This window comes from Peromyscus eremicus, chromosome 8a, assembly GCF_949786415.1.
Source record: "Peromyscus eremicus chromosome 8a, PerEre_H2_v1, whole genome shotgun sequence".
NCBI lineage: Eukaryota > Metazoa > Chordata > Mammalia > Rodentia > Cricetidae > Peromyscus > Peromyscus eremicus.
Genome location: NC_081423.1, coordinates 11,349,986 through 11,361,592, shown reverse-complemented (window position 1 = coordinate 11,361,592; position 11,607 = coordinate 11,349,986). Strand labels below are relative to the sequence as shown.

Sequence of the window (11,607 nt, the reverse complement as noted above, 5' to 3'; positions counted from 1 at the left end):
AAGAAAAACAAAGTTGGCCCATTTGGTAACTTTATATGGAGTCCTAAACTAGAAATTCACATTTAAAACAAAATATTCCACATAAACATTACACTGAAATAGTTTCAACAAGTATAAAAACAAATATAAAAACATTTCACTTTCCTAGATACTACATATACAGAACTGGCAAAAAAATAAATAAAATTTCCTCTTCCTAAAATTCTTAGAAACCAAATTATAAAACAATTGTAGTAATAACTTCATTTTAACAAAAACTGAATTATTTTGTTTTTTGTTTTTTGAGACAGAGTCTCACTATGTAGCTTTGGCTGTCCTGGAACTCACTATGTAGACCAGGCAGGCCTCTACCTAACAGAGATCCTCCTGTTTCTGCTGCCTAAGTGCTGGGATTAAAGGCATGAGCCACCACACTCAGCAGTCAAAAACTGAATTTTACAAGTTTTATGTTTCTCTGGCTCATATAAATGGAATTTGATCAGTAACTGAGTTTAAATCCTGGCTTCACATGCCATCTGTGTAACTATGTCTCCTAAGTTCTAAATCAGATGTAATAAATAATACTACCTACATTCCATGGAATGTGTGTAAAGTGCTTGCTTAGCATAGTGCCCCACACATAAAGTATTTCCCATCATAAAGATACTGAAAAGCCCACAGAGTAGCAAAAGCTTGTATTTACTTGGTATTTCTCCTATGGGTTCGTTTATGAGTGATGAGATGCATATTCACTTTAAAGCTCTTCCCACACACCGTACATTTAAAAGGTTCTTCCTTTATGTGGTTCTTCTCATGGGATGCAAGTTCTGAATCTAAAGCAAAAGTTTTTGCACATGTTTTACACTTATGAGGTTTTTCCATGTCATGAATGGTTTGATGAGAAACAAGCTCTGAGAAACAAGGAAAGGTCATGTCACAATCAAGACACTGTAAGGGTTTGAATCTGGAGAATGAAAAAAAGTCTTCGTCGTCGTCAATACTGCACTTCTTAGAGTCCTCCTTATGGTCCTTCTCAGGGAGAGCAGGGTATGAGGACTGCTCCAAGCTCTTCACACACTGAGTGTGCTGGAATGGGGTGTCTGATGAGCCTGTTTTTTCAGGCAAAGCCAGATTTGTTTCCTGACAATAATGTTGATCACGGTCAGCACATTCATAAGACTTTTTATCAGCATGACTCTTCTGATGTTCTGCCAATCCTGGGAGCCACATAAAGCCTTCCCCACATACATTACATGTATATGGTTTCTCCTTTATATGGCTATTCATGTGTCGGGACAGGTGTGACTGCTGCCGGAAGCTGGCAGAACACTTGGTACACTTGTAAGGCTTCTCCCCAGTGTGGATTCTCTTATGTGTCCTCAGGTTAGTTCTGTGACTGAAGGTCTTCTCACAGGTACTACATTTATACCTTTTCTCTCGTGAATGAATTTTCTGATGCAGAACAAGGTATGTATTATCACTGAAGCTTTGGTCACAGTCGGGACACTTGTACACATTTTTGGCTTCTTCCCAGGGAACTTCAATAATATCAGAAAGTGTTTTGACTCCTAAACATTGAGATAATTCTACTAATGGGGTTTGGTTTTCAATGGTGACCAAGAGGCTTATAACCTTGGTCTTGCAAGTCAAAGTTCCGCCTGACATTTTCCTTTCATGTGTTCCAACATCATCCCCAGATTTTTCCAAGGAATGCACAAGGGGTGCTGCAGTGGAGTGCGTGTCTAGGGACAGCTCTTCAAGTTCCATAGACTCTAGGCTTAACTGCTGACTGGTTTCAGTCTTGTCTTCCCCTCCTGGTGATAAAAGGAAAACACAGACACCACCCTTTAAGTGATACTAGAGAAAGAACAAGTTAAAGTAGTTACGCGGCAGACCGGAAACTGAAAATGGGTTAGCGTATTACCCAGACACTAATAATACACAAAATCAGAGCCAGCAGGCTCTCCTGGCTTCCCCAAATCAAGTCTATCCATGTGGGCGGACTGCAAGGTTCCAGGTCAATCTGCAAAGAGAAGGAGCAGAGGATGACTCTAAGACAGGGTTCGAGGAGATGGGTACTGAGGACAATCTTGGTAGGCAGTGCCTAGAAATGTACTTTTTCTGTTTAGTCTATTTAGGTTTTAGGAATTTTTCATTATCTCAAACGGGAGTTGAATAGTCAAAACTGGAATGGAGATTAGACATAGCAGAAAAGAAAACTATTTTAATAAGCATCCAAATTATTACAAAGTTCTATATCCTAGAGGGTGTCTAAGATTTCATCCTTCGAGTAAGAAGGATCATGATAAAGCTGCTGTGCACAGACTGCTGACAGTGACTGTCTTATCTCAAAGAGGGCTAACAAACCCTAAACCTAGATAAAGAATTCCTTTTAAATAGTTTCCCTACTACAGCCATCACAAAATACCATAGGTTATAGTTGCAGATTCAACGAATTGCAAGTTGAAGATTTTCTTTCTTTTTTTCTTTTTTAAACCACATCTGTAGGGGCTGGAGAGATGGCTCAGTTGTTAAGAGTACTGGCTGCTCTTCCAAAGGATCTGGGTTCAATTCCCAGCCACATGGCAGCTCACAAGAGTCTGTAATTTCAGTTCCATGGGACCCAACACCCTCTTCTGATGTCCCCAGGCACCAGGCATACACATGGTGCATAGACATACATGAAGGCAAAATATTCATATACACAAAAATAAAATAAATCTTTAAAAGATACAAGACAAATATATAAAATAACCAATGTCTAAAAATCCAGTCAAACTTTGCCAGGCATGTAAGGAATAGGAACACACAACTCATAACAAGGAAAAAAAAATCAATCAATAGAAATAGATCCAGAAATGACACAGATGATTATAATTAGCATGTCCACATGCCTTTAATCCTAATACTTGGAGGCAGAGATGGTGGCTCTCTGTGCGTTCAAGGCCAGCCTGGACTACATAGGGAGTTCCAGAACAGCCAGGGCTACATAGAGACCCTGTTTCAAGAAACCAAATGAATAATAAAATCAGCAAAGAAAGTAGCAAAAGAGCTATTACAAATATACTATATATTTATAAATATATTTATCCTATAATACATTTATAAATATAAACATAAATATACAAATAAACATGTTCAAGAGAAGGTGGAGAAGAACATGAACATAAGTGAAGTAGAAAATATAAGCCCATGAATTATGAAAAATAGTTTAGGTACCCAACCCTAGACAAGATGTAATGTCTATTCAGGCATAGGGATACTGCATCCATATTCCTTGAGTGGGAAAGTCAAAATACCTCCTTAAGAGAAAATCAGTTCCCAATCTTTAGCAAATGACAATAATCTATACTAATGAAGTTTTTCAAGTGAAACTAACTTGATTCCAACAATTATTTCAGGAGATTACAAGGTATTGGTCCATAGTATGTGAAACCATGGTAGACTGGGTTTCTTTTAGGAACTCACTTCAAAGCTCCGGAGATGGCTTAGCAGATAAAATGTTTGCAGTGTAAACTAAAGACAGAAGTTTGAATCCCCAGCACCCAATAAAAGCCAGGTAGACGTTGTAGCCCACCTGTTATCCCAGCACTCAGGATGTGGAGATAGGGGATCCCAAGGCAAGCTGGCTAATCAGTAAATAGAGTGGAGAGTGATTGAGAACACCTGACATCAACCTCTGGCCTTCACACTCTCACACACACATGCAAGTGCTCTAGCGCTCACACAAGAAAAAAAAAATCACTGCAGACTTTGAAACTTGTTCTGTCATCCAAATTCTTGCTATAGCCATATAAATCCATACACACACACGAATCTCACACACAGGTCCCACTTCACCACCAATGTGGACAAGTCATAAAATTCTCATCCTAGAACTGATGAAAGTTCCATAATGCAGAACTGTCTTACCTATCAAGTCCAAATCCTCAAAACACTCCAGTGGGGCTTCTCTGCTGTTGGTCTTCTGGGCAGGAGGCAGACTCACACATTCCTCTTGAGAAAAATACACATCCAGATCTTCAAACAGCTGTGGTCCCTGGAACAGGAGAGCCCTGTTAGTAAAGAAGCTAGCAGGTCAGTTCGAGTGCTAACCTAGGAAGGCTGAAAAGAGCTAAACCCTTTCACATATGAAAAAGAAAAGACGAGCCAGGCGGCGGTGGCGCAGGCCTTTAATCCCAGCACTCGGGAGGCAGAGCCAGGACGATCTCTGTGAGTTCGAGGCCAGCCTGGTCTACAGCTCGAGATCCAGGACAGGCACCAAAACTACATGGAGAAACCCTGTTTCGAAAAACCAATATAAAATAAAAATAAAGAAAAAAAAGAAAGAAAGAAAAGGCTTGGTGTAAAACATTCTTCAGCGAGGGATTCTACAAGTAGGGTCGGGGGGAAAACAAACATAAATTTTGAAACAGTAGCGTGAGACTCAAGAGTGTACACCGTGAGAATGTAGCCTTTCCTGAAAATCTGAGTGAACAATTCTTGGGGAGAGAAATCTTTAGGTAAGGGAGGAGGAGAAAGAGGAAAAAAGAAAAAAAAAGACTGGCCAGCCCAGTGAGAATCCTGCGATAGTTTTCAGGAGTTTCCTACATGCTTTGCAGTCCAGTCTGTCTTCCTCAGCACCGTGATTGCTCAGCTCCTCCCATCACTTCAGGATCTCGTTCTCGTTCCTACAACCCCAGAGAGCTCTTGGGGTGGTTAAAATCATCCGGGCTGTATTATCACTATCCAACAGGTGTGGAGCCTAGAAACCTGCCATTTGGAGAGCATTCCGGCAGGACACTTTGAGAAACCGTTACCCCTTGACAAGGGCTCTCCTCCGCATCTGGTGACTCTGAAATGAGGAAGTTGGTAAGCCCGGGAACGAAGGCAGCCCGGTGAGAGGGCTGGCTACCTGAGGAGGCACACACGAGCACACACGAGCCAGGACCTGCGCGTCCAACCCTGTGGCGAGGAGGTCAGGGCACCCGGAGGGAGGACAGCGGCAGAATTCACCTGGTCATCTGACGTGTGGAGCGCCGACGCCATGTGGGGAAGCCAAGGGGTCCTCCTCCAAGTCCCCGCGATGGGACGACACTTCGAGGGAGAGACTCGTCCCTAGAATCTCCGATTCGGCTGCCAGGCCCTTCCACGGCCCCCTCAGGTTCCTCGAAACCCTCAAGCTCCTTGGAGAACCTGAGGCGACGGCATCTTCCTCCAAAACAGCCTTGCAGGGGACCACTCGGCAGCCCTGGAGCCCTGACAGGCTCGCCCGACCCGGCCAGCCGCACGAAGCCACGCCCAGCCGAGACGCGACAAAGGAGGCGGAGGCCGGCGCCAGACTCCCACGCTCCCGTGCTCCCCGCGCAGAAGCTCTGAGGAAACCGCCGGAAGCGACGCGCCCCGCCCCCGGCTCAGCCATCCCTCCTTCTGATTGGTCGGCGCGCCCCCAAGGCGGCGGGCCTTCTTCCATGGACCAATTGAGCAGCTTCCTGAGGACCAGCCTCGCACCCGGCAACTGAGAGACGTAGTCACTCCTGAGCTTCGACGAGCAGCTGTTTCCGGTTCCGCTGCTGGGTCTCGGTGGTGAGTGCCCGGCGTGGTGGGTGCCCGGCCTGTTGGTGGGCTCTGTTGGAGCAGTACATGGCCTCCGAGTACCGGATGACTCCCCAGCAGAGGCGGGAACACGCCGGCGCGGTGGGCCTGAGGGTTTTAGCGGACGGGGTGAGGTCCCAGGCCTAGCTTGGGCCCGGCCCTGTGTTTCAGGATCGTGGGCCGCGGTACGTGAGAACATGTCTTGTGCAGTCCCAGGTTCAGGCCAGGCTAGCGTGGTTGCTCGTGTCCGACCGAAAGCCTTCTGGGGCACGAGGCGTTGTCCCCCAGGGGTAGTCCAACAGAATGACATAGGAGCTGATGTCCTTCGCAGGACCTCGGCCGTTTTGTACCTCACACTGGACCCGCTACAGTGGTAAATGTCCTGTAACCAACACTGAGTAGCGAACTGTAGATTCAAAATCAGAAATCTTTCCAGAACTGCCACTAATTGGATAATTTTGCCTAAATTTTTCCTCTGTAGTATTGAGGGTGAACCTATGGCTTCACACATAGTAGACAAACACTCTACCACTGAGCTGTACCCAGGCCCTCATCCTTTCTTTTTAAACTTTATTTAAAACAGAGGTTGACCCAGGCTAACTTTGAACTCACTGTGTAGCCCCAGCAGGCCCTGCACTTAGGATCCTCTTGCTTCACTACCCCTAGTCGCGGTCACCCACCCAGACTGGACAGTTTTTAACTTTGCTTTCCTCCACTGCAAAGAGCCCATAATGCTTCTCTTTGATCATTTAGAGGATAATTTGAAATATAAAATGTTAAAAGAATCGCCAGTTTATGAAGGGAGTTTTTTTTTTGGGGGGGGCTAACAAACAAGATTAGTACCTTGAAAATTCTGAATAAATCCCAGTTTTTCTCACTTTCTTTCTTTTGAGATAGGGTCTTACTCTGTGGCCTTGGCTGCACTGAAGCTTGCTATGTAGACCAGGCTGGTCTCCAACATAGAGAGATCTGTCTCTGCCTCCTGTATTGCTGGGATTAAAGGAGTGTACCACCTTGCCCGGCACCAACATAATTTCTTTCCTTTTTTTTTTTTGGAGATAGTGTTTCTCTGTGTAATAGGCCACCCTGGCTTTGAACTCACAGAGGAGATTCACCTGCCTCTGCCTCTCGAGTGCTGGGATTAAAGGCATGGCGGCCAACATAATTTCATTTAGCATACTGAAAATGGCAATGAAATACAGATAATTCATGCTAACTGTTCTTGTGTTGTGTATCCGTCTCAAGTTTATCAAGATTGAGGATTCATTAGGGTTTGGCCTACCATGCTTCAGTACAGTGCTCTGGCACAGGAGAAGGATCTAACATCCTCTGGGAAAAGAAAAAGTGGAAGTAGAAAACCTTACAAATCACTAACATTTATTACAAGGGACATCTACTGATAGCTGAAGTGTCTGGAAATGGATCGCTAAGGAGGCTATCTAAGGGCCCAGAATAAAAAAGAAAAATGCTTCAATGACAGACAAAAGAATAAGAACAAACTTCCCTATAGACCATTTCAAAACACATACATTGAAGAAGAGTAGTACGTAGTCCTTAAAGCAAAGGTATGTCTTGATGCAGCTCACGTGATCATCTTTCTCCTCTTGTTTTGTGCTTGCCATTTTTTTCATGGATGTCTCATTTGGGCTAAGAATCTCCCAATACGGAGCTATGGCTCTTTATATTGAACCCTATTTTGATTATTACAAAGATATAAGCAAATTCCAATGTCCAGAAACTAAGTAATAACTTAGTATCTAAACAGAGAAAAGGTCAGCCCTAAAATAGGTGAGTCAGAATTGTCCTCAGCCCTGCTAGGCAGTGGTAGCACACCCTTTTAATCCCAGCTCTCGGGAGGCAGAGGCAGGTGGATCCCTGTGAGTTCAAGGCCAGCCTGGTCTACAGAGCGAGTTACAGGACAGCCAGGGATACACAGAGAAACCCTGTCTTGAAAAACCACAAATACACAAAAAAAATTTTTCCTCAGCCCTTGTAGACGTTAAGTACCAAGCCAAACAAATAGACCAAGGAGCATGAAACGTGAAAACTTGGAACTTGCATAAAGTAAGAGATGAGAGAAAAAGTCTGAGGTGAACAAAGATGGGAAGTAAGTAGAGTACTTGCCTGACATGGTTCGGTCCCCAGCACCACATACACTGGGTGTAGTGATGTGCGTGCCCTCTTCTAACCGAAGCATTACAAACTGAGGTGGAGGCAGAAAAACCAGCAGTTCAAGGTCATCCTCAGTTCCACAGTTTGATGACAGCCTGGTTACAGGAAACCTGTCTCCTGTAACAAAATAAACATACTTCTTGATACTTTTCACCGTTACCTGACATTTGTAGCATGATTTACTATCGAGTGCTTGTTTTGTTATTTTCTTCCACCATTTTGCCTCGTTTGTATTAAATACATGAATAAACTTTTCCTTTCTCCATTATGAATTATGTTTCCTTCATAAATTTTTTCCTGGCTACCTAATATATGCAATTAAAAATTAATCCAAATCCACTCCCATAACACTATATTGTTCTTGAGATGCCCGATACATTGTAATAGCAAAAGACTCCCATTCTGCTGAGTTTTTATTATAAATGGATGTTGAATTTTTCTCTATTAATATATGATTGTATTGTTTATTAATGTGTTAAGTAACTGTGACATAAAATGTTAACCCAAGCTTATAATTCCTGAAACAAAACAAAAAACACTTAAACATCTTCCCATGTACATATATGTGCATATACACTCACACAGACACATACACAAAATCTAAAAAAGTCCATCATTTGCAAGGTTTTCCATTCTCACTTTCAATGATAATATCAATGGCAATAGTAAAATCTGTATAAATGGGAGTTTTCTCTCTAGCCAACTGTCTTCCTTCTGAAGATCTAAACATCTAAAGATCACATCTTATTTAATTAAAAATAACTTCAGACTGGTGTGGTCTGACATGGTGACACAGGCCTTTAGTCCTAGCACTCAGGAGGCAGAGACAGGCAGATCTCTGAATTCAAGGCCAACCAGGTTTTTCATATTGAGTTCCAGGCCAGCCAGTGCTGCATACTGAAACCCATCAAAAAAGAGAGAGAGACTGGTGTGGTGGTATATACACCTATAAACCCCTGCACTCAGAAGTTTGAGACAGCAAGATGAGTTTGAGGCAAACTGGAGATCTATAACAAGAGCCAATCTCTCGTACACACATAGAAATACAAATATTTTTTATTATAAAAGTACTCCATTTGTTATTTTTTAAATTGTTACTACTGAAAGAGGATTTTAAAGACTTGGTTGGAGGTTAATGAGTATGTCCTTTGTTAAATAAAACAGTTATCTGAGTATTCCAGTTACTCTGACTATAAAGAAATAAACAAGTATTTAGTATTTGCATCATCTCTTGTCCAGTTGTCAGGCCCACTCTCAATATTAGTGGAGAACCAGACCCTCCATGCTACTGCCCTAACATTCTGACACTAGACACTCTGTGGTCACCTGGTCAACTTATTCCACCTTTGGCCCTGACTAAGAAGTCATGGCCATCCATGGCGATCCATCTTGTATGTGTGAATGTTTTGCCTGCACATATGTCTATACCACATGCATGCCTGGTGCTCAAAGAGGTCAGAAGATGGTGTCAGATCCCCCAGAACTGGAGTTACAGGTGGTTGTTAACTACTGGGAGGGTGCTGGAAACTGAGCCTGGGTCCTCCAGAAGAGCAGCAAGTTTTCTAAACTGCCAAACCATCTCTGCAGTCCTAACTGTGTTACTTCATAACAGAAAACTTGCTTTGGATTTGGAAGTAAAATATGTGGCTCCTGTTTTTCCAGGATTGGATTTTTTTTTTTAATGCATGTACAGTGTGTGTGTGTGCTTATCAACATGTTCATGTGTGCATGAATGCATATGCCCGTGGAGGTCAGAGAACCATTTTTGAGTGTCACCTTTAAGGCCACTGTCCACCTCATTTGAGATGGTCTCTTATTGGCTGATCAGGAATGCCCAGGGATCCTCTTGTCTTTGCCTCCCTAGTACTGGGATTACAAGTAACTAGCGTTTTCACGTGGGTTCAAGGATTGAACTCATGTTGTCATGCTTGCAAATACTTTACAGATGGAGCTGTTTTCCCAGACCTGTCCTGGTTTTGATCCCTGCACAGTAATAAACCCTTTAGAAATACAAGCCTGGATAATCTACTGTATCGAGTGACTGTCTTGTGGAGCCATTCTCTCCTGAGTACTTCCAAAGCAGAAGTAGATGTTGGCCAATAAACTGTCTGCTGAACTTACCATGAAGAGGCTTATTTTTTATTTTTAGTTTGTTCACAAGGTCCTGGAAAAGATGTGTTCAGATGTTTTCCTGAAAAGGCTGCTTTTGAAAACTCATGTTTTTCCTTCAGTATGTCAGGAAAATTGTGATTCAAATGAAGGACTTGTGGCTTTTAATGATGAAGTACTTGGTGTCATTGAAACCAATTTGTTTCTTAGCTTTCGTCCTCAGCATCTGGCACACTATAAAGGCCCTGGGTGGATGTTTCATTGCAAAATGAGGACAGCATCTTTCAGTGTTGTTGAGAAAATAAAAGAATACATTTGAAGGACTAGCAGAGTATTTAACATGGCAACTATATATTCACTCATACTCAATTCTAAAAATCCTACTGTTTCCACAATAAACACTTGTTGAAATCCTTATCACATGAATCTTCTTCAAAGCAGAGTGTGGTCTGAACCCACAGTGCCTGATTCCTCTGTTAATGAGGAAAAGAACTGAACTTTAAAGCTCGACCATTGCACTTTGTTTTGTTTTAGTGTGTGTGTGTCTACACTTGTGTGTTGGCATAAGTATGCATGAGACGGGCAGACAACCTTGGATGTCATTCCTCAACTGCTGTCACCTTTTTGTTTTGGTTTTGGTTTTTGGAGACAGGATCCTTTACTGGCCTAGACCTTGTGAAGTTACCTAGGCTCACTGGCCATCAAATCCCAGAGATCTACCTTTCTCTGCTTCTCCAGAGGTGGTATTATAGGCATACCACACCTGTTGTGTTTGTTTTCATGCGGGTTCAAAGGATCAAATTCAGGTTCCTGGGCTTCAACAGCAAGCACTTTATGTGCTGGGCCATTTCCCCAGCCCCACTTTGTTTTTGAAACATGGTCTCATGGTTCTCCAGGCTAGTCTAGAACTTGTTAGTAAGCGGAGAGGCTGGTCTTAAGTTCCTGGTTTCCCTGTCTCAGAAGTTCTGAGATTACAGGTGTGTGTGTCATCCCAGTCAAGTACACACTTGGATTTTATTTCTGAAAAGACAGTGTTCTACCATGAGAATAAGATCCCTGAAAAGATACTAAGAAAATGATAAACACAATTACCCGACACTTCTAGTAGTAGAGTCAGACAGAGGAAACATTTTCCCTAGGAATCCTTTAATTCTGTCTAAAATGTTTGCCATAGACACGCATTGTTTCTTTTCTTTTTTTTTTTTTTTAATGGTTTAATGTCAGAAAATCACTTTGTGTGACGTCAGACTCAAAACATCTTGAACAAGTTTGTAAAAAGAGTGAAGTTTAAATATGATGGTTCTTTTAAATTGAAAAAAAAAAAAAAATGGAGCTGAGCATGTTAGCCACTATCTATATAATACTAGTACTTGGGAGGTAGAGGCAGAAGGATCAGGAATTCAAAGCCAGCCTTGGCTAGATGACAAGTTCAAGGCCAGCCTGGGTTGCATGAGAACTTATCTCAAGAAGAAATTGAGAAAAATAATCAAACATACTAAGGCCGTACACAAAAGTAATATGGTCCTTTCCACCTCAGTTGTCTAGGAAGGGCACTGGCCATGTGCCTTGCTGCAGCAGGTAGAGTCATTGGTAAACCTACCTGGTAGGCAATTGGGCTTGTTTCCAAAATTAGTATGTGGCTAATTTAAAACAATTTTAACTAACATTCTAGGAATTTTTCCTAAAGAAATACACATGGTCCCCAACTTAGCATGCCTCCACATAATAGTTTTTCAGCTTTCCAATAGTAGATCATTCACATTTAGTGGAAAC

At 42.5% G+C, this 11,607-nt stretch overlaps 2 protein-coding genes across 2 annotated transcripts in view; one reads left to right on the top strand and one right to left on the bottom strand.

Moving 5' to 3' along the window:
* Window positions 1–657: 657 nt before the first annotated feature.
* Znf597 (zinc finger protein 597) lies at window positions 658–5,752 on the bottom strand. The gene is made up of 3 exons (XM_059269630.1): window positions 4,988–5,752; window positions 3,892–4,018; window positions 658–1,793 (listed from the first exon to the last, which is right to left on the bottom strand). Exons 1-3 carry the CDS (start codon window positions 5,750–5,752, stop codon window positions 679–681), a joined length of 2,007 nt encoding a protein of 668 aa, XP_059125613.1. The 3' UTR covers window positions 658–678.
* Naa60 (N-alpha-acetyltransferase 60, NatF catalytic subunit) overlaps window positions 5,317–11,607 on the top strand; it is a 29,490-nt gene continuing 23,199 nt past the window's right edge. The window contains exon 1 of the mRNA XM_059270115.1: window positions 5,317–5,544. The gene's annotated coding sequence lies outside the window, so the exon portion shown is untranslated. The remainder of the gene's footprint in view (window positions 5,545–11,607) is intronic.

Excerpts from the sequence above, each read along its gene's own strand:
- Znf597 (XM_059269630.1), bottom strand. The coding sequence starts at position 5,752 with ATGTTCTCACGTACCGCGGCCCACGATCCTGAAACACAGGGCCGGGCC. Across the intron at positions 4,019-4,987 it reads ATGGCGTCGGCGCTCCACAC|GGACCACAGCTGTTTGAAGA; the intron begins GTCAGATGACCA and ends CTCCTGTTCCAG. Across the intron at positions 1,794-3,891 it reads TGAGGATTTGGACTTGATAG|GAGGGGAAGACAAGACTGAA; the intron begins GTAAGACAGTTC and ends TTTTATCACCAG.